Below are 27558 nucleotides of genomic sequence, written 5' to 3'. Positions count from 1 at the left end.
GCCCCGCCCCCAGACTTCCGGTCACCTGCCCCCGGGCGCTTCGCTTACCCGAGAATCGAGACCTCTCCGGGCCGCCGTCGCCACCTCGGAGGCGGAGCTCCTCCCGATTGGCCGAGCCCTCGGTGGGCGGGTTCCTGGGGAGGCCGAGGAAGGAGGCAGCGGCGACGGTTGCTGCGGCGGAGCGGGGCCGGTGACAGGATGGTGAGGGCGGCGGCGGTCCGCGGAGCAGCCCCGAGCCGGCGGGGAGGCAGGGAGAGGCAGGCAGGGAGGGGCGGGCGAAGGCCGCGGAGGGTGGGGGCGGAGGCGGAGGAGGCGCCCGGGCTCGGCTCCAGCCTTGTCGGGCCCGGGCCCGGGGAGCGGAGCCGCCGCCGTCCCGAGTCACGGGGCCTGCGCCCCCGCCCCCAGCCCAGCCCGGTCCGGGCGGCCGGGGTCCGCCGCGTCACGTGGCCACGCACCCCGCCGGGGCGCCCCTCCCCCAGCCGAGTGGGGCAGGGCCGGCCGGCCCCTTCCCCTCCGCGGACTGAGCACCGGCGGGGACCCTCCCGGGGCCAAAATGGACCTGGAGGCCTTTTGGGGAAGGGGCTTCAAACCTTTCTTGTCCCTCCCTCCTAAAGGCAGTTTGGCTCAGTCTTGTTCACAGCCTCCGAGATTTCTTGGAAAGCTGAGAGTAGTCAGGAGAAATCCTACCTTTTTCAGTTTTCTGCCTTAAATCTTTGGGGGAAAAGGCCCTTCCAAAGAGAACATGGAGTAAAATAATTGACAGATTAATAATTTTATCAGAATAATGGATTCTCAAAGAGTTCACATACATTTAACTCATTTGATTACGAAAGAGCACTGGATTTGGGCAAGACCTGGGATCTCATGGTGACTCTGCTACTTTCTGCCTGGGTAACTTGGGGGCAAATTCCTTTCTCCGACCGTCAGTTTGCTCACCTGTGATCTGCGGGATTTGGAACAGATCAGGATTCTTAATTTTTTCTTGTGTCCTGGATTCCTTTGACTGTCTGGTGAAGCCTGTGGACCACTTCTGGGAATGGTGTTTTTGATGTATAAGTTAAAGCATTAGAGTATTACAAAGAATACAAATTATATTGAAATTCAGTTAACAAGTTTTTTAAGAGGATCCTAAAGTATTTGACCTCTAAATTTCATTGTCGTTTTAAATCCTGGGGTTATTGGGAGCAGATTCAATTTTCATTTAGTCCATGCTTCTTCCATTGGAAAAGCATTCTTAAATTCTGTTCTTCCTAAGTCAATAGATCAGAACCTTAGTTCCATGGACCACTCAGGGTGTCTGTTGATGGATTTCAAAGGGTCCATAAAGTTTGATGAGAAGAAAATTACATCTTATTTTCACTTGCTTCTGACTCAAATTTAGCATTTCCTTTAATTATTTAAAAACAATATTCTGAGAAAGGGTCCAGAGGCTTTACTAGTTTGTCAGAAAGTAGGTCCGTGACATAAAAATAAGACTCGTCTTAAAATTGATGATGATAAAAATTGACAAATTAATAATTTGATCAAAATAATTGATTTTCAAAGAGTTCACATACATTAACTCATTTGATTAAGAAGTTCCTTGTTTTTTAGATTGTGTTAGAGCAAACTTTTTTATTTGTATCAGTAGCAGGTTAAATTATATCCTCACACACACATATAACTTGCCTTTTTAAATTTTCTGAGATGTATGCAATCTACCTTTTACTTTTTTTTTTAAGTCAATACAGGGTAGAATTGACTGATTTAAAGTTTTAAACTCAGAGTGAGTAGGTCTTAATCCTGGTTAGCTCCAAAATGAATTGCTTCTAAATTATTAGAAAGTTTATAAGCGCAGCACTTCTTGGGGGACCCCAAGATCAAAACAATTTTCATCATAATACTAAGACCTCATTTACTTATTAAAATACCCCTTCCTTTTCCCACTATATATCTGTGTAAGGTCATATTTTCTTTATACTGTAACAGATTGAATGCAGAGCAGATAAAATAATCCATTTTTCTATTAAGTCAGACATTAAGGTATTTACAAAAATATGTAAAACAATGCCAATTTTCATTTTAAGTTTTTTCCCCATAAAATGTGTTATTATGTTAACATTTAATGGGTTTTATTATTGGTAGTAATAAATTACTAAGCATTTAAAAATTTATCAGTTTTAATTTTTAAATTTCTAATATAATAAATATCTCAATAGGTATTGCCCACATAAATAAAAGTTCTTTGGGGCCCTTAAAATTTTTTATGAGTTTAAAGGAGTTCTGAGACCAATAAATAGGAGAACTGCTGACCTAGGGCACTGAATGTTGTGTGGCTTGCCCACAGTCATATAATGACAGACCACTACACTTGAACCCAGATCCTCCTGGCTTTAAGGCCAGTGCCATTCCACTATTGCAGCACTATCTATCATGGTGTGCAAAATAATTAATAAAGATCCAACCCCAATATAATCTGACAACTATTAGAATCATATATCATTAGTTCAAAGATACAGTATTACTAAATCAATCCTGTTTGGAGGCATAATTGATAACTACCTTATGAATCTACAAACACACCCCCAGTTATGTACCATTGATGGGAATGTCTCCAATTTTGCCACTTCAGAGTCTAGATTGAACTGAAAGCTAAGGGTAGTAATTTTATTCCATAGATTTTGGGGACCATTAGAAGGAAAGAATGTTGGAAAAAATTTGTAGCAAAATCTTTAAAATGAAAAACAACCCCCAAACTTGTTGAATAAGATTAAAATAGTTTCTTTTGGTTTCATTTTGAGCACAGTGTGAGCAAAGCTGATTTTTTTTTAACATTTTCTTTCATAACACTCAGAATTCATTAACAGTTTGCATATTTATTTGGCTAAAGGTTTTTAAATTTTATTTTCTTTTGCTTTCTTTTGTTTAACATTGGTCATGTTTCACCCTTTTTTTCATCCCCCTGTCTGCAATCAACTTCTTCATTCCAATAAGGCTGGGCACAGAGTAAGTTTCTTCTTGTAGCTCCTACTAACATTGGTGGTGGGTGACTGACTCAGAGCTATTAGAGCATCCTAATGAGGTACAGATTTCTGAACTTTTATTGTTGGTATGTTGTTCTTGGATGTTTTATCCTTACTGTATCTGTCAGGGAAAAGTCAATGACTAAATCCTGACACCTTCACTAACTGGGTTGTAGGCTGTCATTAACTGTAACTTCTATTTTAAAATACTCTAGACTCTTGCTGTGACATGAATTGATGAAGTATGAAATTAAGGATAATTTGAAATTCATTCAAGGACACTTTGTACTCAGAGAATCAGAAATATATATTTTACCTACTGTGTCCCATATCATGTATTTATTATGGAGATACTGTTATAACAAGATTCTAGTGTTCTCCCCCAATACTTGGGGTTTGTCTTTTTTGTATAATTATGACATGTTTCTGTGTTGTTAATCCCTTATTCTGGATCAAATATGCATACCTCAAGGATAATTCACTGCATTTTAGAGGACATTGGTAGCCAGTTGGGGTCATTAAGAAGGAAATTGTGGAGATACAGCATTATTTTAAGTCTGCTGAAAATGAATAGCCCATTTCCTAAATATATATTTTAGGAGTGTTTTGGAAGCCTAGCCTTTTGTGAATTTTTATTTTGAGGAGTCTGGGTATCTTTTATTTAGCTATCTATTTTCTGTCATTTCTCAAATCCCAGTGTCTCATTAATTCCCTGTTTTTTAAATTCTGATCCAAAGGGAATGAAGATTATTATTATTCCACATTCACATCTATATACTCTTCAGGGAGGGCAAAAGTGTGCAGGTGTTATTAGCTACTTGTGCTCCAAGATCTATGTTGAAACAATCCAACTGATTCAAGCCATTGAGTTATTGCACCAACTAAAATGTTACTTCTCTTTTTCAAAAAGAGGCTTACTTAGCAAAAAATAATGGCATGGAAATTTTGTCAACCCCTGTCACTCTGCTGTCATTCCCATGTTCTGGTAACAGTTCATTTTGCTTTGCAGCCATTTTGATTTTTGTTGCTTTTAATGAAATCCAGCTGCTTTCAGTGATCATTTTAATTTGCATGAATAACTAATTTACAAAGTTTGTGGTGACATAAGTGTTTGCACACATCTCAAATCTCCTACCAGTATTTTATGCTGGTATTGAAAAATTTAATATTTTCTTTAATATGTCCTTTTTAGAAAAAAGTTATAGAAAAGGATATATGTGTGTGCGTGTACATATATTAGACTTAGAATGAGATGGAATTGAACAATTGAAAAAAATTGATTTCATGACCCTATGAAAAACATATATAAATTTAGCCTTCCTCAAAGGTTCCCTTTCCATGAAGGGGCAAAAGGAAATAATGCTTTGTGTGTGGAATCTTTGGAAAACCCAAATAAGTTTGTATAACTGTTACCATTATGGTGATTATTTTCTTGCTTTCTAATATTGTAATAGCCAAACTTGTTATCCTAATTGAAGCTGTGTTGAAATTATAATCAGTTTCTCTTGTAAATTAATAGCTCAACAAAAGAAAGTGATTAACTTTTAGCAGTTAATGTACTTGAAAAATTATGAAAATATTATTTTGCATTTGGGGATTATAACTGAGTTAAATAAAGGAGATAAAACAAGTGAGAGGGAAAATGAAAATATAGAGATTATGTGGAAAATATCAGCTTACCATTCGTGATGAAAACAAAAACAGCTTAATTTGGAGCTGAGGAGGAGCCAGTAATTCCTTTCAATGGTAATTTTATGGTGAGGAAGAATGATTTCTGCTTTCTTGAAATTTTTTTTGTTGTATTTTATTTGTTAAAGGAATTAAAGGAGAACAATTGTTATCTGTTGAATTTTGTTTTGCCTCATATAACATCTTGTTTAATTTGTTATTATTTCACACCCTGACACCTAATAAGTTGGTGTTAGTATTAGGAGATCTGCACATCCCCCACAGATGCAACAGTCTGCCAGCTAAATTCAAAAAACTGCTGGTGCCTGGAAAAATTCAGCACATTCTCTGCACTGGAAACCTTTGCACCAAAGAAAGTTATGACTATCTAAAGACTCTAGCTGGAGATGTTCACATTGTTAGAGGAGACTTTGATGAGGTGATGTATTTTTACTATTTTTATCTCATTTTTTTTGGACATAGTTTTAACTAAACTGTTTTCAATTGAAAATGGTTTTGCTATCATTTGTCTGAATTTGCCATCTTTTCAATTATATCCAAATCAAGTGGTTCAGCCAGAGAACCAGTCATGCTCTGGTAGTGCCAAGAGGAAAAAGGGCAGGACTTAGGAGACAAAGGTTCTAATCTAAGAGTTGTGTGACTTTTGGCAAATGAGAGTCTTGAACTCTGGTAGTGCCAAGAGGGAAAAAGGGCAGGACTTAGGAGACAAAGGTTCTAATCTAAGAGTTGTGTGACTTTTGGCAAATGAGAGTCTTGAACTAGAAAATCTAGGTCTCTTCTGACCCTTACATACTGTGATTCTGATGTGAATAGTTCGTATCTTGGATTTCTGGGATTACTGATAATCTATACCTATATTTTCCCATATATAATTAAATGAGTGGCATGAGTAATACATTTTATTCGTATCAGGGAAAAATGGCAGAAGTGACTAATGACAAGAGTCAGTGAACAACAGTGATTCATGCCTCTTTTCTGTTCAAAGAAAGGTGGCAAGCTGTAGCGGAGAAAAAGACCTCTATAGCTTTCATTCCCAGAAAATTTAATAGGAGTTCCAGCTCTTTCTTTGTCTAAGTTAAACAGAACTGGGCTAAGCATAGATCTCTGAGGAACTCCCCTGAAGCTTTTCAGGTATCGAACCCTTCATGACTACTTCCTCTGAATCTAGTTATGTAGTCATTTCCAAATAGCTCTGCTTATACTATCATCTGCTGCATTTCTTCTTTGTTCCAACATGATTCTTTGTAATCATGGTGTTTTTTCCCTAGATATTCATTAATAATTTTGATAATATATTCTAGCATTTTTCCAAGAAACAGTGAAGCATGTAAGCCTCTATTAGAGCTTGCTTCAGTCCATTCTCTTCCCTTAAAAAAAAAAGGAACTTTTATCTTTTGTACCTTTGTACTATTTTTACCCTTCCTATATTCTCTTGGCTTTCAAAATTAGTTTCAAAATCATTGAGCAATCACATCTGCCAGTTCTTTTAGTATGTTATGGGCTGAGCATGACTCAGGCTGGGCTCTGGATAGTTTAGATCTGAAAAAAAGGAACAAAATGAGACATTTGTAATCAATTTAACAATTAATCAAAGGTTTACTTGGCCATAACAGAGGAAAGACAATTGGAACAGAGAAGGGATCTTTATGTAGACTCTTATCTTTGATTCGGCTGAATACATGTCATCTAAGCTGCTGGTCTCTCTGGTCACATTCTAAAGGCAGTAACTCCACTCCCTTTATATCCAGACATCCTGGAAGCTACATCAGGGTCCCCAGTTTTAGTCCCTTGAGTCAATTAAATCTTGGCTTAATTTCAGTACCTTTTAAGAAAATACTGAGCTAATTTGCATGGGGGAGTATTAAGGAGTTTTAGGATATTGCTTCCATCACATCAACCAATATATAATTCATGTGGGACAGATAACTGAAATGCCTCATCAAGAGCAGCTGAGTGCACTATTATTATTTCCTCACTTATGTTGACTATTAATTCTTTATCCAATCCAAAAGTCCTCCCTGGTAGAAACAAAATGGGAAGTCATCCATTCATTGCTCTTATCATCCCATCCCACCTCAGACAGTGGTTCTATCTTTTTTGGATTCTTTTCCTCGCTGTCTCCCTCCTCATATGACTTTTAAAACCCTGTTTTTGTACTGGGCTTTTCTTGCCAGTCTTATTTCATTCTGAGGTTTAGCATCCCTGACATTGTTTCCAGAAGATCAGTCTTTTTTTTTTTAATTTTTTAAGTTGGTTAGTGAGTTGTCTGTGCATCCATATCAGTCTCTTAAGAAAACTCCCATTTTAAAACTACCGTTTTTTTTCCTCATCAGAATTTTTCCCTTTGTGCCTTCAAAGATTCATTCTAGACAATTTTCCTGACCATTATGGATTGACCTCCCTTATAAAAAGTTAGCCCATTTGTAATATTTTCTAAATCCTTTTGAAATCTCTTCTCTTAAAATCTAGAGCATATCAAACGATTTCCAGCTCCCTCCAAGTTTTCAACTTTCCACCCTGGTAACAACAAATTCCTCCCTGTTTAGTGAGAATCATTAACATTCTAGGATTTTTTTCCTTACATGTTCCTTAACTTTTTAGGGTTTTTTGGTTGGGTTTTTTTTTTTTTTTTGCAAGGCAAATGGGGTTAAGTGGCTTGCCCAAGGCCACACAGCTAGGTAATTATTAAGTGTCTGAGACCGGATTTGAACCCAGGTACTCCTGACTCCAGGGCCGGTGCTTTATCCACTGCACCACCTAGTCACCCCGTTCCTTAACTTTTTGAAGAACTAAGTTATCATCAAGATAAGTCAGCAAGTTATAGTAGCTGTTGTGCTTTTGGCAACTCCAAGAGCTGTCTGGATACTTGAAGGTCCCCACAACCACTCTATCTTGCTTTTGTACCAGGCTTGTGATGTTTCAGGAACCTACCCCAGTGATCTGCCTCAACTTTTTCACTTGAGTATAATTTTTTTTTTTTTGGCTTTTTGCAAGGTAATGGGATTAGGTGATTTTCCTGCATTTTCACTTCCAGGTAATTACTAAGTGTCTGAGGCCAGATTTAACCTCGGATCTTTCTGACTCCAGGGCCAGTGCTCTATCCACTGTGCTGCCTAACTGCCCCATAAGTTCTTTATTTTTTGTTTTTACAAGGCAGTGGGGTTAAGTGGCTTGACTTGCCCAAATGTCACACAGCTAAGTAATTAAGAAATATCTGAGGCCAAATTTCAATTAGGGTCCTCCTGATTCCAGGGCCAGTACTCTATCCACTGCATCACCTAGCTGCCCCCCCCATAAGTTTTTAATATACAAGTCAACACCATCCACATGACTTCCCCTTTTTAGCCACCCAGTTTTGTTCTGTTTTTTAAATAAAGAGTACCTATTCAGAGCTATCCCACCAACTTTCTAATGCATATTAGGTCAGTTTTGCCCCAGAGTTTGTTTAGTAGGAAAAAAGACAATATAACATTCAAGTTCACTTTTCTAAATGATTTGTCAGAATTCTCTGTGGTTTTCCTTAAAGACATCCAGCATATAAGATTAATTTCTGTTAATCAACAAATATTCCTAAATGTTTTAAAAAATTTCAAAACATTAAAAATATTGAACTGTTTAAACAGTAAACTAAATTTACTTAGTGTCTATCCTATGAAAGATAGTGTATCTAATGAGACTAGTACTGTTAATTTATTGACAAATAGCTGATTAAATGTCATTACTTCTAAAATTTATGTGCATTTTTTTTGTTTGTTTCCTTTTAGAATCTGAATTATCCAGAACAAAAGGTGGTAACTGTTGGACAGTTTAAAATTGGTTTGATCCATGGACATCAAGTAATTCCATGGGGCGATATGGCCAGTTTAGCATTACTTCAAAGGCAGTTTGATGTGGACATTCTTATTTCAGGACACACACATAAATTTGAGGCCTTTGAACATGAAAATAAATTCTATATTAATCCAGGATCTGCCACTGGAGCATATAATGCTCTGGAAACGTGAGTAATAATAATGTTGTTTTTGATTCTCAGTGCTTTATTATCATTAACCTGAAACTACCAAAAAAAAAATGTTACCAGTTGCATAACATTGATTCCTTTTTGCTTAGAAACTTAGTTTTCCTTTTTTTGCAAATTGAATTTTTTTAAATAAATTTTTATTGATTTTTTTTGCATCAACAGAATTTCTTTCATTCCCTTAACCCCCTTTCCAATAAACTATCTTTCTATCAAATAATATATTTATAGGGAAAATGAAAAAAATCAGCAAAATAATCTAAAAATTATGCCATATACCACATCCATGAATCTCCCACCTCTACAAGAGGAATGGGGTTGGGGCCCTTGATAATTTTTAACCACATTCATTTTCCCCCCAATCAATAGATAACTACTTTGCCTCTAATTCTTTGCTATATAAAAAGTGCTTTTATAAATATTTTGAGGACTTCTTATCAGTGTCCATCTTAGAATATATATCTAAGTAGTGAAATTACTGTATTAAAAGTATGGTCATTTGAGTCACTTTGAAGGTATTAGGCAAAACTTAACTATTGATTTTCATTCCTCTTAATAGTGAAATGGAGTATCATTTCAAATGACTGTTAATTCTTTTGAGAATTGTTTTGTCATATCTTTTAATTACATGTCAGGGCTTTCTGATGATTTGCAACCAGATTTATCATTGAATACTATTTTCTAAATTGTTAGCTTGAAAATATAAAAGTATAGTATTAGTGCTTAATATAAATTTTTTTCCCTTTCCAGAAACATCATTCCTTCATTTGTATTGATGGATATCCAGGCTTCTACAGTTGTCACTTATGTGTATCAGCTAATTGGAGATGATGTGAAAGTAGAACGAATTGAATACAAAAAATCCTAAAACAGTCCTCCTGGTGATCTTTTTTGTTCCATTCCCTTGTTTGAATCAAGTAATTAAGCATTCAGAAATCACAAAATTGTGACATTTTTAAAGTATTATGCATTAAAAACTAACATCTTATTTGATGATACATAATTTGCTACAAGCTTATTGTAAACTATAAGAATGTATTTAGTTTCTAGGACATGATTTCTAAGGATAACTTGTACCACATGATAAATGGATGTATGTAAAAAAAGTTTACTTCTGTAAATATATTCAATGTTAACCTTCAAGCCTTTGTTCCCAACATTGTGCATGAATAGAAGAGTTCCAGATTGTCTCCTTGTATACACTGTTCTTCTCTTTATACTGTAATAAACACTTACCTTTCATTTATCTGTCCTTGATAACCTATGTTTTAATATTCAATCTTGAAAAAGTGAGGGGTCGAATGAAAACATGGGTAAGAGACTCAATGTGATCCTTACAATTTCTTTGAAAGTGAATTATATAACTGAAGCCTGTATGATGTGACTCGGAAGTATCTCTTTCTGGTTTTATTTTCCATGTGTGGATATAATCACCCTTTCCTCAAACAAAAGATGTTACTGAAATGTGCCAGTCAAATTTGTCAGTTGAGTCTGAAGTTATTTTCATTTTTAAAAGTTGATCCTCAACAGCTGAGCCTTTGTAGAAAACGATGCAGCAGGCTTGAGAAGTTCCTATTTAAGGACATCTATGGCAAATGCTTTTGTAATACAAATTATTGCCTTCTATTTAATGAGTTTCTCTGAGGTTTTTCTTGAAGTATACAACATGAATAGTTTATCATGAATGTTAAAGTTGTATTTTAAGTGACCACATAACTATATATTTCCATAGTTTATCCATTCAGCCTCCTTAGGAAGTAATAGTCAAGAAGTCCAATTCAACAAACATTTATTGAGGATTTAGCACAGAGATAAAAGGAATCATTTACAGCAGGATGCTTATGTAAAATTTCCTATCTAATAGCCTTTGGTAGCAAATGCCTCAAGGAAAACTAAAAGAATTCTTACTTTTCTTTTAAGTGAAATGAAAGGTTTTAAATGTCTTGACTACAAATATGAGCTTGGATTACAGATAAATGTTGCTGCACAAGTATCACTGAAACACTGAACTACATCAAACCAGTTACATGTTCACAAGCCAAGTTTTAGAATGCTCCCAAACTAGCCAATAAGACAATAGTGAATTAACATAGACAGTACTGACCTAAAATTAGTTATGAACAGAATTCACAACCTCCTCCTTTGGCACATGACTGTGAAATCAAGTTGGATTTAGGCCAATAACTGAAACCAGGACTACAGGATAGGAGGGTCAAACTCACATCAGATTTTCCCCTTGTTCTTCTATTGTCATTGACTGCATACACTTATTTAATAAATCTTCATCTCTTTTTTCTTCACTCATGTATGAGTCAAAATCATTTGTGAAAGCTGAAAGAAGAAAGATAATGTCTAAGAACACCAGCTGCATTTCATTGTGGAGTCATAATGTCATAATTACAACCTTCAAAATAATTAAGCAAAATCATCTTTTACCTGCAAGTCTATAAAGGTATTCCACACTTCGCAAAATGGAATTCCAAGTGTTTATTTAGTTATGTAAAATATGTCCCATTTTTCCATTGGGTCATATTGTAAAATCAGAGATCCCTAAACAGGGAGTGGGGAAGGCAAACTGTCAATCCCAAACTATGCATGGATCCAAAACTTACTTGATGAGACCTACATATATATTTAGTAGTTTAATTTTCCCTTCTGGAATTATTGACTGGATCATTTAAGCCATCACTTTTTCCCCTCAGGGTACAGAAATTTTCATCATTCTAGAGATTATTTTACTCCATACTTGCAACATCTAACATGCTTCCTCCATTCCTTTTTTTCTAGATTTTAACATTGTTTTATTCTCCATAGAATACACATTTATAATGCACTTTAAGATAGTAAACTAAGCTTTTTTCACAACTGGTATTTGAAGCAGAAATAGAGGTATAGATATTTGTCTCACCAGCATTTCAAATTCATCTTGCCCCATGCTTATTCCTTTTCTCACTTCCTATTTTTTAGTGGCATTGCCATTCCCTTAATCATCCTTCAATCTTTTTTTTTTTTTTAGGTTTTTGCAAGGCAAATGGGGTTAAGTGGCTTGCCCAAGGCCACATAGCTAGGTAATTATTAAGTGTCTGAGACTGGATTTGAACCCATGTACTCCTGACTGCAAAGCTGGTGCTTTATCCACTGCACCACCTAGCCACCCTATCATCCTTCAATCTTAAAAATAATTTTTGACTCCTCCCTTTGCTTTTCACATCTAGTCTGTGGTATTCTATAAACACTAATTGTCTTTTATGTGCACAGCACTATAGTACTAATGATCTAGTTTTTATCAGTTCCTTGTTACCTTTTCTTATATTCTCTTCTGACCATTTCTATTGCTCCAACCCTAGAGTCTAGGATCTCATTATCTTTGATCTGCATGATTGCAAAAACATGTATCCTCTAGCTTTTTTCCTTCCAGTTTATATAACATTGTTAGTTTCCTCTTTCCGTTTTGGGTTTTTTTTTTTTTTGCAAGGCAAATGGGGTTGAGTGACTGTCCTTTCAGTCCTTCTACTTTTTTTTTAGGTTTTTGCAAGGCAAATGGGGTTAAGTGGCTTGCCCAAGGCTACACAGCTAGGTAATTATTAAGTGTCTGAGGCCAGATTTGAACCCAGGTACTCCTGACTCCAGGGCTAGCGCTTTATCCACTGTGCCACCTAGCTGCCCCTAGGTTCCTCTTTCTAAGGTAGAGCTCTGATCACATCACTTTTTTGGCTCAATTTGTTTTTAATTGGCTACTGAATAAAATCTAAATTCTTTAGCCTAGCATTCAAGGTCCTCGAATATCTGACTATCTGACTCCAATCAGTCTTATCTCCCATTATTTTCCCTCATTCTTGATGACCTAATTCTGGTGGACTCTGCTTTCATGACAGAAAGAAGATCCTTTCCTCTGGTGCCATCTTTGGAGAGTCCTCCTGGAACCTCTTATTTTTGAGGAAGGGCTCAGGCCTTTCTCTTTCCTCCCCTCCTAAATCTAGACTAAATCACTGTACCTCATACTTCTCCCCACTTCCCTTTTCAAGTCTTCTATGTACTAGCTTTCTTTATCCTTTAGAATATAAGCTCCTTGAGGACAGAGACCTTCTTTTTTGCTTGTATTTGTATTCTCAGAACTAAATGCTGGCCTCAGACACTTGACTAGCTGTCACTTGGGTAATTCACTTAACCCTGACTGTCTTCCATCCAGGCTCATTCCCAATCATCTTGTTTCATATCTGGCCATTAGACCCAGATGGCTCTGGAGCAGAAAGTGAGGCTGGTGATTTAGCACAGCCCCCCATGTGCTTGTTGTGACATCACTTCCCTGATGTCAAGGTCTTCTTCAAGAATGAAGGACAAACATCATCATCATCATCATAAATGTTTCTTGGATTGATTTCTTTTCAGTCACACTGCTACTGCCCTAATTCAAGCTTTCATCTCTTGCCTAGGTTCTTGCAATGGTACTTTCTGGTCTCTACCTTCTCTTTCCATTCCCATCCATTCTTTTTTCTTAAATTAAATTGTTACTTTTTTCAATTAATAACTGAAATTTTCAATCTCCTTCCCATCTTCCTGTTCCCTTTGAAAGTGAATCAAACCAAACCCATTATAAGCTTGTATAGTCAGGGAAAACAAATTCCTCCTTTGGCATATCCAAAAGAAATGTGTCCCAGTTTGAATAATGTTTATCTTGAATCTTCTGGAATCATTGTGTTGATTAGAGTTCTAACACGTTTTAGTTATTTGTCTTTATGATAATGTTGTTGTTCTAGAAAATCACATACCCCTTGACCCAGCAGTACCATTAGGAGGTCTATAGCCCAAAGTGCTTTAAAAAAAAGGGAGGGGGGGAGGACCTATATGTTCAAAAATACTTTAAAGCAGCTCTTTTTGTGGTGACAAAGAATTGGAAATCAAGGGAACACCCATCAATTTGGAAATGGCTGAACAAACTGTGATACATGATTGTGATGGGAGTTCTGTTGTGTTATAAGAAATGTTGAGTGGAATGGTTTCAGAAAAATCTAGGAAGACTTACATGAAATGATGCAAAATGAAGTGAGCAAAACCACAACACTGTGCACAGTAACAGCAAAATTTTGCATGATCAGCCCTGAATGACTTAGCTAATCTCAAGATTACAATGATCCAAGATAATTCCAAAGTAACAAAAAATGCTGTCTCCAGCATTTATCAAGATAGGTAGAAGGCAACTAGATCCTGAATTCTGAATATATTCCAGAAGGAAAATCAAAATATATTTCATTAAAATAAAAAATTTAGAACTTGTTCTCCATTTTTTTGTCCCAATAACCAACCTTTTATTTTAAATTGGGTAGTTACCTGGGTATCTGAAAGCTTTGTTGGGCCTTTGAAAAATCTTTAGTGACTTACATCTTGCTTTGGGTAAAGACCCACATTTTAACCTGTAAAATAAGAGAAATACTTTAATTCATCCAACAAAATACAAAGGGTGTATATGAGAGCCAAAGCAAGCTTCCTTTTGTTAAGCCAGCCTTATGGGATTTTTTTTATTTCTCCAAAACTCAAATCTTTCAATGGTAGCAAAGGTTGAATACTTAGTCATCATCCCTTCTTTGCCAAATTGGACAGTAAAGTATCCAATTGGATACTGTCCTCTGTAATATGGCAGAGGAGTCCTGCTAGGGTACAGTGCCTCTACTTTGTCTTTGGATGGGAAAGAAGAGGATGCTCAAAAGCATGACTAGCTTGAGTTGTTTCCCATCTTTCAATGACCAACCAGTTTTTGCCATTCGACTATATATGCACCTCTGCGGAGCTACAAAAACAGAAATGATCCCTGCCTTCAAAGAATTTACTATCCACTCAGTGGATATAAACTAAGTTCCAGAGCGAGAGATTGCTAAAAATGGAGGTGATCAGAGACAAAAGTAGTGACATGTCCTAGTCAGTGAACTAATATTTCACATCCTAAGATTTCACTCTGCCTTTGTCCCACATTTTTCTGTCCTAAAGTCAACAAATTAAAAGCAACTAAACAAGATTTCAGGTTTAATCTATATTTAAAGGAATTTGATTCCTTCAAAGCAGGTGACAGCATACCCTTCCTTGTTCCTCCCTGGTTGCCAGAGGGAATGCTGTATGGCCTGTGGTTCAGCTGATGGTGTAGATGTGATGCTAGAATGCAGTGAATCCAACCTTTCCAGCTGGTGTCTCCATGTCGTGCAGGGAGAATGCTGTTTCTGGGAATATCGTGGGCTGAGCTGACCTCTATGGGTAGAGATACCTTCAATAGCAAGCAAAGCCAGGAGTTAGAATTGGTTGAGACAACATCATGAGCAACAGGTTGAGAGCGGGACAATGACTCCATGGGCACTTGCCTGACTTTTGGGTATCATGCTGAACCATGTGCATGTACTGTCTCTTCATCAGAGATTTCAATGAATCCGTGCTATAAATATTGGCAATGCTGCAGAGATAGCGCTTTTGACCTGTCGTGAGGTCTGGATGCTGAAATACAGAAATTTTCAATCTGAATTACTAACCAGAAAATTGGCAGTTTGGGTTTACTCTAAAGGAAATAAGCTCATTAAAACTTCCTCTATGCTTCCTTGTGACCTGGAGGCAACCCTGGGACTTTGAAGGTTATGCCACCAAAACAGGTCCTCTAGAAAGTAAAAGGGTATGGGGCAGCTAGATGGCGCAGTAAACAGAGCACCAGCCCTGGAGTTGGGAGGTCCTGAGTTCAGATGTGACCTCAGACACTTAATAATTACCTAGCTGTGTGGCCTTGGGCCAGTCACTTAACCCCATATTGCCTTACCAAAAAACAAACAAACAAAAAAAGTGAAAGGGCATCAAAGGGTGGGCACAGCTGTCTGTCACTGAAGGATCAGCCTAAGTCCTGAGATGCTCATCACCACATTGCTGGCAGAGTTTGGAATCTTTTGCTGAGGCAAATCTCAAAAGGGGAGGAAGGCAACAAGGAATTATTAGGTATCTATTCTAGACTAAGAGCTTTACATATATTAATCATTTGATCCTCACAACAACCCTGGAAAGTAGGTGTTATTATAATCCCCATTTTATAGTTGAGGAAATGAAATCAGAAGTTAAGTGACTGGCCCAGGGTCACCCAGCTAGTAAGTGGGTGGCAAAATTAGACTCAAGTCTTCCTGACTCCAGTGCTTTATCCATTGCCCCATTAAAATAGTCTTGAAGATCAGTCATTTTATCCATTTATATACATAGAGTTATACATATTTTATAATCGTCCAGAAAGTTTATCCCTGCTGTGGACAAGAGGGATTCCTTAAAATGATGAAGTTACAGAAGTATTGAAGGAAATATGGCATATATCCATGATATTTATATACAAATCTACATAGATGTGTGTACATAAGCATGGTTATACATATTTACAGATATATACGTGTATATCTATAAACATGTAAATATATGAGTTTTTGAGTAAGCTAATACAGCAAACACTAAAGAGATATAAACATTGAGGGAGAAATAATCATCAGCCTGGGTCTTCTACTAGTATCTTTGCAAACAGTAGAAGAAAGTGAAGAAGTCTCAGAACACATTCCTGGAAGCTCTGTGCCAAGCTCCTAGGACAATAAGGATAATAATTGCAGTGCATAGGCAGGGATAGAAGAGTTGCAGTCTGCACTGATTAAAGAGAATATGTTCACAAATCTACTTGAGTATTCAAGTTAAAAAAAAAAAAGGCAGACTCCTCTAGTTTACAGAAAATCTTTAGTAACCCTCTTCACCCTCCCAGCTATGTGGCAATGAATGTATGTGACAACTGGGAGCTTCACTAATGGATACAGATCAAGCATCAAATACTAGAGAAGTTTGTTGTCTGGTTTCTCATTTGTTTGTTATTTTTGAGAATCAGAGAAACTGAGCTATAGTTCGTGTTCTCTCTCTCTCTCTCTCTCTCTCTCTCTCTCTCTCTCTCTCTCTCTCTCTCTCTCTCCATATAGCTGCCCTCTCTCCCCCCTTGCACTCTTCATATAGCTGCCTTAAACTTTTACATTACCTTCTCTGGATATCATCAGTAGGATACACTTTCCTTGAGTAACCTGAACCCTGATTTTAATTCTCCATTGAGGGAAAAAAAAAAGCAAACTCCAATTGTCAGAGCCCAGAAGAAGCAATAAATAATGAATTTTCCCCCAGAGAAGCTACAGTGATGTAAGCTATAAGAGGAAGGTATTCATTTGAAAAATACTGATTGATTACTTGCTGTTTATATCAAATTTGCTTTGATTCAACAAATATTTATAAAGCATCTATACTCTAGCATCTATAAAGCATCTATACAAGTATCTAACATCTAACTATATCTATATATCTATATATAGACAAAGTATCTATAAAGCCAAGACACTATAGTAGACACTAGAGATTCAGGGTCAATTTTTTTAAAATAGTCCCTGCCCCCCAGTAAGTACATGTCCTCCAGGTTGCTGTGTTGGGGTACAAAGCCGCTTCAGGGGTCTGGTTCACTTTTGAACTTTGAAATCTTTTGTTCTCATCAGTCAGAAGTCCATCTGCAGTGCAGAAAACAACTACTTTCTCATAAAGTACCCATTAAGTGTACCTTAAGAAATGGTGTGTTCATCGATTTAGGAATGTGAACAGTTTGGAGCTGAGGTGTGGTCCATAACTCCTGAAGCCGGGCTATGTGTGGTTCTACTCTTGGTTCTTCTTCAATTCTATCTGTGGCCCAAGAAGACATTACCAAACAAATGTCATGAAAGATGAAAATTCAATGATCTAATCTGCAGGACCTATAAATATGGAAATATCACCAAGGATCTTTGCATTTTCTACATGTTAGAGCATGATGTTTGTGATCTGACTTAAGGGCATGCAAACATCTTAAAATGTACACAATTGAACATGATGAAGAATTTTCAAATATGCAATATTCAAGTGTGAGCCCTAGGTAATGAACAATGAGATTTTTGACTACATCACCCACAATGGCTATGGAGTTTTGCTCCATACTCAGGAAGGTTGATGAATTTTATCTTTATCATATAGGATTTGAATAATGAAAGCTATACCTGCATTTCTACAATAAATATTATGGTTAACAATTATTCCTATATAATAGGCTTTTAAGGTCAGGGTCACAAGAACAACATAGCAATCCCTGAGTGCCAAAAAAGTGCCCCAGAAATAATTTGTCTGGAAGAGTACTTGACATCAAAAAACAAAACAAAAACTTACTTTTAAATTATCTTGCTACTTTCAAAATAAAAGGAACCATTTCTAATGTTGAATAATATCAACAGAAATGAAGAAAGGGGTCAAAAATTTTACTGAGGATTTTCCAGATTGAGGGGATGCCAGGCCCCTAATCCTGAGATGTAAAAGGGATAACTGTACTCAATTGTGTTTTCTTTCCTCCAAGACAGAGAATATACTTGGCCTCTGAACTTCAGATAATAAAAAAATCAATTCTCTTTGGTTCCAGATGTAAACTTTTAGAATAGGGTATTCTGGGTGGGGGGGCTGAGAAGGAGAGAAAGTGATGCCTACAAAGAAGATCTCCAGAAGGGAAAAGACTCTACTGGATACTTCTGCCATCTAAAAGACAAAGCTCAAAGGCTATTCTAAAGCATAACTCAAAAAAACCAAAAACAACACCACCCCTTCCTTCCCTCCCCCCATCTTCAGCCCATTGTGTGTGCAGTTACAGGCAAATTGTCCTCTTTGAACCATCTTAATTATACTTATTATCAACTCTGTATGCTGTACTTACCAGGACATTTTAGATTCTGGAACCAAGGCTGCCCAGCTGATCTGTTAAAAATAAACAGCACAAATAACAGCATATAATCACCAGCAGTTTTTGTAGGGTCAGAAGGAGAGAAATGAAAGGAAAGGTCATTTGGTTAATTGTACTTGCTGCTTTTTCTCTGGCCTCATTTCTCTTGGGCTTCGCCTACGCCTCAATATTTTCTCTGCATAATAATTATCTCTTAGAATGATAACACTCTCACAGGATCTTTCAAAGTGACTTAGTTGAGAGTTTCTTTCCTTTTTTTCCCCATCTTGTGAAATCTATTAAATAAGTGTTTATTAAGAACTTGCTATGACCCGGCCACCATACTTAGGCACTGGAGCTAAAAAAATAATGTTGAAACAGCCTTTTTGCATTAACAGCTTATAGTCTAGCCAGGGGAGATAACAGGTATGTTTTTCAGAACATACAAGATCCATCAGAGGTGATGGGAAGGCACAAGCAGTTGAGAGGGGCAGGAAAGGCTTCATTAGAGGGTGGAATTTAAAGTGACCTTTGAAGGAGACTAGGGATTCTAGGAAATAGAGGTAAGGAGGGACTTTACAATAGAGGTACAAGAAATAAGCTGAGCAAAGATAGAGCTGGAGGTGGGTGCTGTGAGAGACAAGAGTGTGAAGGCTAGTTTGACTGGATTATAGACTGCAGAAAGGGGAGTAATAGATAATAATGTTGGTAAGGTAGGTTAGTGATTAGCACAGTGCCTGGCACAGAAATATTTATTATTGATCAACTGACTGTGAGGCATTTAGGTGGTTTTAAATACCAAACAGAGGAGTTTATATTTGATCCTACAGAAGTAATATAGTCAACCAATGGAGTTGACATGGTCTGATCTATATTTTAGGAACATCAAACTGACACCTATGTGGAGAAATTGAGGTAGAGAGACCTGTAAGGAGGTTATTGTTACAGTCCAGGTGAGAGGTGAAGAGGGTCTGGGTGAGTAGAGAGAAGGCAGATGTGAAAAATATTGTGGAGGTAGAAAGGACAAGATTTGGCAGCTGAGTTGATATGTGATGTAAAAATGAAGTATAGGGGATTACACTGAGGTTTGAACCTGGGTGACTGGAAGGTGGCAGAGTCTATCCCAGAAAAAGAGAAGTTTGGAGGATAGGTAGGTGGGGGGGGGGTGAGGGGAAAGGTTGTTAAGGTCAATTCTGAGTTTGACCTATCTACAAGGACACCCAGTTCAAAATTCTTAAGGAAACATGAATCTGAGAATCAATAATTATCTCTTATAGATAAGCTATCTCTAGCTTATATCTATTATATATATCTAGCTTATATAGAAATCATCCAGTCATATAAGGAGATGAGGATGAGGAGGAAGAGGAGGAGGATGTTTGTCCTTTCTCAAGACCATGACAACAGGGAGATGATGCCAGGACAAGCATGTGAATTGGATTTGAGTGAGGGGGTGCTGGGCTAAGTCACCAGCCTCATTTTCTCCTCCAGAGCCATCTAAGTCCGATGACCCACAATGAATCAAGACACCAGAGATGGCTCTGGATGGGTGGCAATCATGGATGGGAGTGACCTTCCCAAGGTCACACAGCTAGTTAAGTGGCAAGTGTCTAAGTCTGGATTCCAACTCTTGCCCTCCTAATTCCAAGGCCAGTGCTCTATCCATTGTACCACCTAGCTGCCCCACTGTAGGTAACTGAAAAAAAATGTAGAGAAGATAAGAGAGATTAGATAAATTAGTTTTCTCAGCAGAGAGCCTGACTTGGTTTGCCAGGTCCTTCTACAGCTCATTTTACAGATGAGGCAAAGTGACTTACCCAGGGTCATAAAGCTGGCAAGTGTCTGGAAACAGATGAATCTTCTTGATTCCAAGCCCAGTATTCTGTAAAAGCTAGCTATTCTTATTAGCATTCCTACTCACAGTCAGAGGGCAGGGTATAGATGATATTCCAAAAAAGGGAGAATAAGAAGGCAAAATACACATTTTCTTCCTCAGTACCCTAATCACTTAGTTCCTCATTACCCATGACCCCTCCTCAGTCACAAAGTTAGTCTTATCCTTGATCTTGCCATCACCAACAAAGGCACCACCTCCATGTTTGAGAATTCTGACCATAATCTTTTGGCCTTTCCCCTCTCTCCTGCTTTCCCTTACCACATCCTCCTTAGTCTACATGTGATCTCCAATCCCAATAGCCCTCAGTTTTCTCCTAGACCATGACCCCGGGACTGGCTAGCCACACACTCTTCTTTTCCATATCTTGATTCTTTAGTCAACCAGTTCAATTCAATTCAATTCAATTCCAAAAGAAATGATTTTTCTCTCTCTTGTATTATTACTATTAATATGGGAAGGGAGAATCTAGGCCGTTTTCTTTATATCCTCATTTAGAAATAAACCTCTGTAGATGTTTTCAGCCAGTCTCTGAAGGACATTACTGAAAGGTGAGACTGTCCAAATCTTGAGATAAATGCTTTTTGTTCTTGAGTAGAACCTTACCCAACCAGAAAACCTTAAGGAGAGATCTAATCTAGGGGAATTAGGCTGGCTTGAGTTGGGGCACATTCCTTTGTTTAAATTGTCTGAAGGGTGGTCCACACATCATGCTACATGTATGTGTTAATGTTTAAGTTTGCATCTCTGTGTATATATACACACACACACACAAATGTGTATATATTTGTGTAAGTTTGCGTATGGGGGGGAGAGAGAGAGTGTTTGTGTGTGTGTGTGTGTGTGTGTGTGTATGTGTGTGTGTGTGTGTGTGTGTGTGTGTGTGTGTGTGTGTGTGTGTATGGTCTTTTCTCAATTCCTCATTTCTCCTGGCTTCTCTGTACCTTCTGATTCTACTATCACCCTCTTCTACATATTTCTTTTCTCTAAGAGATTTTCAGGACATTGCTCTCTCCTCTTATCAAACCATTACTTCTCAGTATCCCTTGCTAGATTTGCATTAGAGGATGTGTAGGTCATACCCTCTAATCATAGATGTACTCATAGTGTTCTATCCTGAGTCCTTTTCTCCCCATCCTAATGCACTTCGTGATCTCATTAGTCTCCTTGGATTTAACTGCCACCTCTTTTCTGCTGTCTTTGAAATCTACTTATCCTGCCCATCTCTCTGTTGGGCTCCACTCTCACATCTTCAACTGCCATTCAGATATCTAGAACTGCATATCCAGTAGACAGTCCAAAACTGAACCCTCCCCACTTCTGACATTCCCTATTACTATGAAGAGCAATCCCAGCCTCTCAGTTCCTCAGACTCACAACCTGAGTCATCCTTTATTCCTCACTATTTCTCCTCCCTCCCTCCTCAATATCCAATATGGTTCCAAGTCTTTCAATTTTACCTTTGTAACATCTCTCAAATAGGCCCCCTTCCTTTGTCTGACCTTGCTACTACCATGGAAGAGACCTTCACCACTTCAGAACTGGACTGTTGGGTCTGTGGATAGGTTAGCTCCCCTCAAGTCCCTCCCTACTTCAAGCCATCTTCCATTCAGCCACCAAAGTGACTTTCCTATAGTGTAGGTCCAATCAGGTTCTACTCACTACCCTGACACCTCAGGACCAAATACAAAGTTTTCTATTGAGTATTCAAAGATCTTTGTAACCTACTCTTCCTCGCCATTTTCCCCAATCTCCTTCTAACTCATTCCCTGCCACAAACTAGACACTCCATCTCTTATTCTTGGTACTTTCTCTGGCTGTTCCTTACACTGGAATCCTCTCCCTCTTCAACCATACCTACTGGCTTTCTTGGCTTCCTTCAAGTCCCAATTAAAATTCCACCTTCTATAGGCAGCCTTCCATTTGTGAACTGTTTTCTATTTATTCTACATCTGGCTTGTCTGAACAAAGCTGTTTGCTTCTTGTCTCCACAATTAGAATGTGAATTTCTTGAAAGAAAGGGATTGATTCCTTTTGTATTCCCAGGTACTGCTTAACACAGTAGATCCTTAAGACTAACTGCTGCTTTCTGCATCATCAATCCATCTCCAATCTTTAACAACAACAATAAGAGGTTGGGTTTTTTGTTTTGTTTTTTGGTGAGGCAATCAGGGTTAAGTGACTTGCCCAGGGTCACACATCTAGGAAGTATCTGAAACCAAATTTAAACTCATGATCTGATGCTCTGTCTATTGAGCCACATAGCTGCCAAAGTAAAGGCTAAATATTGCTGGTTTTAATAAAGAATAAGGTGTAGAATGGACATTTGTTTATTTTGTAACAATGCTCCAAACAGCAACTTGGTAGCATTAGGATGACTCTGACATTACAAGTTAAAGAGGTAATTTTTTATTTTTTATTTTATTAGGGAAGGTATTATTGAATCAGAGTGGGGACTGTTTCTGGGAAATGACTGTTGACAAAATGTAATTGTGAGATGATCAGCTGAGATACACTTGGCTCTTCTCAGCAACGCAATGATCAAAGACAAGTGTAAAAAAGACTTGTGATGTGGAATTATGCCCATAGGGCAACAAAAATGTGCATACCCTTAGATCCAGCAATATACCAGTACTGGGTCTATACCCTGAAGAGTTGATGAAAAAGGGTAAAAACATCACTTGTACAAAAATTCATAGCAGCTGTTTGTGGTGGCAAAGAATTGGAAATTGAGTGAATGTCCATCAATTGGGGGATGGCTGAACAAATTGTGGTTTATGTACCTTATGGAACTCTTGTTCTATTAGAAACCAGGAGGAATAGGAATTCAGAGAAACCTGGAAGGATTTGCATGAACTGATGCTGAGCAAGATGAGCAGAACCAGAAGAACATTGTACACCCTAACAGCAACATGGGGGTGATGATCAACATTGATGTACTTGTTCATTCCATCAGTGCAACAATCAGGCACCATTTTGGGCTCTCTGCAATGGAGAATACTATCTGTATCCCAAGAAAGAATTGTGGAGTTTGAACAAAGACCAAAGACTATTACCTTTAATTTAAAAAAAAAAGTTATCTTATTATGTAATTCTGCTATATCTCATACTTTATGTTTCCTCCTTAAGGATATGATTTTTCTCTGAGATTACTGTATACTATGGAAACAATATAAAGACAAACAAACTGTCTTGGGGGGGGACAGAAGTGAGATTAGGGGAAAATAATGTAAAATTCAAAATAAATAAATATCTCATTAAAAAAAAGACGGGGCGGCTAGGTGGCACAGTGGATAGAGCAACAGCCCTGGAGTAGGGAGGACCTGAGTTCAAATCTAGCCTCAAACACTTGATAATTACCTAGCTGTGTGGCCCTGGGCAAGCCACTTAACTCCATTGCCTTGCAAAAAAACTAAAACACTAAACTAAAATAAAATTATATTAAATTAAGTTAAATTAAAAAAATACTTGTAATGGAAAATACCATCAATTTAAGCATATATTTTCACTTTTTAAATTTTTTTGTTTTTTTGTGGATTTTACCTTTTGTTCTGATTCTTTTCACAACATGACTTATATGGAAATGTGTTAAATATGATTGTACATGTATAACTGTACTGGGGAGGGGAGAAGAGAAGGAAGGAGGGAGAAAAATTTGGAACTCAAAATTTTACAAAAAATAATTGGAAAAAGTAATTGGAAAAACTATATATGTAACTGGAAAAAAGTAAAATACAAATGCAAAAAAAAAAGCTATTTGAGCAAGTGCCAAAAAATGTAAAGTGTTTTTCTAAAAATAAACTTGAATTAGGATAGCTGAGAACTTTTATACAGATATCCTCCCCACAAAATAAAGTAATGAATGCCTAAGAAAGATAACATCTCCTACCATAACTCCCACTCTGTTCTTTCTGAATTCACATAAAAGAAATTAAAATTCACACAAAGACCAGGGGGAGTCCCACTCCTGACTTTCTAGATTTCTTTCTCTGTGATGGCAGATCAGCCTTCTCACTCAAGAAAGACTTCCCACCAGCCTCCTAGTACTCTGGAGGATCACTCTTCCCCTTCAGTCCCTTCCTTAATTGGGTGGTTTCTACTGGAACTTTCTATTTTAAAGAAATTGCCCAAGTCTACCATCTTCGCTCCTTTATTCCTTCCTAGGCACCACTCCCTGAAGATACTCTCTTTCTGTTTGGAAATTCCGCAAAGTTAGCCTAATGTTGGTGAATTTCACTCTGTTTTCACCTCATACCTATCAAAATGGCAAATAATTAAGGTAGAAAATATTAGAGGAGCTATGAGGAGACAGGCATACTAACACCCTCTAGACAGATCTGTATATTGACCTATTATGGAAAACAATTTGGAATAAAGAAAAAACAAAACAAGAAGTCACCCAACTACTCAGAACATTTGATCTAGAAAGCTTGCCTTATGGCATATTTCCCAAGGAAAGTCAGAGATAGAAAAGTCCCATATATGCTCCAATAGAGCAGCAACACTATCAAGTGGCAAAATAATTCTAAAGAAGGTAAAACTCATTTTTTTTTAGGTTTTCTGTAAGGCAATGGGAGGTTAAATGACTTGCTCAAGGTCACACAGCTAGGCAATTATTAAGTGTCTGAATCTGGATTTGAACTCAGGCCCTGCTGACTCCAGGGCCAGTGTTCTCATTGCCCCACCTAGCTGCCCCAAGTAAAACTCATTGGGAAATGACTGGACTAATTGTGTTACAAGAATAGAAGAGATAATTACTGCCAGACACATAATGACAAATATAAGAATTGAGGGACACAAACTTTCATTTTGAACTGTAAAAACTGATAAAGAATGAAGAAAGCAGAATCTGGAGAATAGCATGTATAATGAATATAAAAACATAAATGGACACAATGCAAAGACATCAAAATACAGAACTAATACAACATGTAAACATGGTTCCAGAAGACTAATGATAAAACTAATCCGTTTTTCTCTCTTCTGAGCAGTGGTGGGGGGTGAATGTTGTATAAAGTATACATAAAAGGTTTTTTATGTAATGGTTTTTATTTTAAGGGAGAGGGTATCAATGAAATTTAAAAAAGAAGAAAAATATTTACAGGCCATGGAATGTAGAATTTTCTGACATTATAAATATTGGCATTTATTTTAAGTGATATTAAAATGTATTCCTTTACATACATAGGCTCATGCAGTCATGAAGAAATGTGCCATGGAGGTTCCAAATCAAATATGGATTCATGGACTATAAATGGTGAGTTCCACCAGATTCTAGTGTTTGTGGATCACACTGTCCTAACAGTCAAACAAAACAAAGATAAAACAAAATTAAAAAATCCCAGAGATCTGTAATAACCTAAAAGAGATCAGCATAATAAATCAGAAAAAACAAATGGATGAAAAATTCTACTGTCCTGATTATGACTAACAGTTAGATGTATATCTTATATAGGAAGTGGAGATGGACAGTGAGCTATGAGCAGTGGTAACAACTGGGAGAGAGTTTAGGCTTTTATTACCGTGTAGCAAAAAAAAGGACTTGTCTTTTTTTTTAATTTGTATCCCAGTGCCTGAAATATTATTAAAATTTGTTGAATGCTAGTTTTGATTATATTTTGTAAATTTCACAATATCTTAAGGATCCCAAGCTGCTCTCTCACAAATATATATGCATGTATATTCTTCTCTGTCTCACACACACAAACCCTTTAAAAAAAAACAAGGGGCGGCTAGGTGGCACAGTGGAGAGCACAGCCCTGGAGTCAGGAGGACCTGAGTTCAAATGTAACCTCAGACACTTAATAATGACCTAGCTGTGTGGCCTTGGGCAAGTCACTTAACCCCATTGCCTTGCAAAAAAAAAATACACCTAAAAAAATAAAAAAAAACCCCACAAACAACACAAATGTTCTCCCAGAACCAAAGAGTGAGGAATTTTGGAACAAAATACAAGAACCTATCATGAATCACAGTGGTTGGTGACTCCAAGGACAATGGAAAAGACAAATAAAAGGCTATCAGTAACAACTTTCCGGCTTATTGACCAAGTATATAATCCAGAAAACCTATGACCAGAAAAAGAAATGAGCTAGCCACATATTGAGAGTGAGGAACAGACAACTCCACAATTACCAGCAAATAACAAATATTTTTAAATGGCCCTGGGGAATGACCTGCTGCACACTGAATGGGTCTCCAGTCAGTCAACAGACATGTAGCTGGCAGATTTATGGAGAAAAATGGCTGGATCTGTGGATGGGATGTTATCTCTAACAATAGAAGTAATGCTATCATCACTGAGGTAATATCTCAAGTGCAGCAGGGGCGTAGTATAAGGCCTTTCGAGGCAGACATGGGTAGAGCTGGACCTGGGGACCCGAATATCTGAATAATCTCTGAATATCCAGGAATAAACGTCCAGGTGATGACTTGAAACATAAATGTAAATAAATTTAATATTACAACATTCCCCATTCCAAGACCCAAGGTGTTTTTCTTTCTTCTTCTCAGTAATTTTCTTCTTTCTAAAGTTTCATTGATGCCTTTTGTTTTGGGTGCCATTCGCCACGGCGAGGATGAGGATGCTGAGGCGCCGCCCCCACCCCACCCGCGGTCTTGGAGGGAGAATAAAGCTTTGCTTCGCGCAGAATCGGGGCTCAGCTAAGGGCGGCCCGCTGATTCTTCCCGCGTTCTGAGGGTTTGTTCAATGAATGAACGAATGAATGAATGAATGCTGGTGAAAAGGCGAATTCCGCGGCCCCCCCCCCCGCAGCGCTGCTCCCCCGCCTGACGTCACCGCCCCCCAGGCCCCGCAGACCCCTCGGGGAGGCCGCCCCCCGCCCCCCGCGGGCCCCGGGCCTCACCCGCCGCTCCCGGCCGCCGGCTCCGGCGCCGGGGCGCCCTCCTCCGGCCGGGGGGGCGCCTGCATCTGGCCCGGCATCAGCGCCCCCGGGCCCGGGCCCGGCTTCGGGGAGGCCGGCGGACGCGCCCCGGCTGCGGGCTCCGTGCCCCCGGCTCCCCGGGGCTCGGCGGGCGCAGGCGCCGCTAGACGTGGGCCGCGGCCCAGGGGCGCGGCGGCGCCGGTCGGGGCCCGGGGCGGCCCGTGCACGGGAGGCGCCCGCGCATCCTAGGCGGGACGACGGGGAGGACGGCCGCCGGCCGCGCAGGGCTTCCGAGCGGCGCCGCCGAGGCC

At 38.4% G+C, this 27558-nt stretch overlaps 2 protein-coding genes across 4 annotated transcripts; one reads left to right on the top strand and one right to left on the bottom strand.

Moving 5' to 3' along the window:
* Positions 1 to 62: 62 nt before the first annotated feature.
* Positions 63 to 9951, top strand: VPS29 (VPS29 retromer complex component). Of its 3 annotated transcripts, none has more exons than XM_074205643.1 (4): positions 63 to 201; positions 4918 to 5109; positions 8456 to 8691; positions 9460 to 9951. In XM_074205643.1, the coding sequence occupies exons 1-4, from the start codon at positions 199 to 201 to the stop codon at positions 9575 to 9577; spliced, it is 549 nt and encodes a 182-aa protein (XP_074061744.1). In that variant the 5' UTR covers positions 63 to 198; the 3' UTR covers positions 9578 to 9951. The 3 variants fall into 3 exon arrangements, with proteins under 3 accessions (XP_074061744.1, XP_074061743.1, XP_074061745.1); XM_074205642.1 differs by lacking the exon at positions 63 to 201 and adding an exon at positions 510 to 2985; XM_074205644.1 differs by lacking the exon at positions 63 to 201 and adding an exon at positions 3068 to 4759.
* Positions 9952 to 10481: 530 nt separating this feature from the next.
* On the bottom strand, positions 10482 to 27371 carry FAM216A (family with sequence similarity 216 member A). The gene is made up of 7 exons (XM_074205641.1): positions 27230 to 27371; positions 18464 to 18504; positions 17294 to 17412; positions 15057 to 15186; positions 14779 to 14962; positions 14038 to 14120; positions 10482 to 11040 (listed from the first exon to the last, which is right to left on the bottom strand). Exons 1-7 carry the CDS (start codon positions 27304 to 27306, stop codon positions 10928 to 10930), a joined length of 747 nt encoding a protein of 248 aa, XP_074061742.1. The 5' UTR covers positions 27307 to 27371; the 3' UTR covers positions 10482 to 10927.
* Positions 27372 to 27558: the final 187 nt, after the last annotated feature.

The sequence above is a fragment of the Macrotis lagotis genome, chromosome X (genome assembly GCF_037893015.1).
Source record: "Macrotis lagotis isolate mMagLag1 chromosome X, bilby.v1.9.chrom.fasta, whole genome shotgun sequence".
In the NCBI taxonomy this organism is placed as follows: Eukaryota; Metazoa; Chordata; class Mammalia; order Peramelemorphia; family Peramelidae; genus Macrotis; species Macrotis lagotis.
The sequence above is the reverse complement of the archived record's forward strand: the minus strand, read 5'-3'. Positions and strand labels throughout refer to the sequence as shown.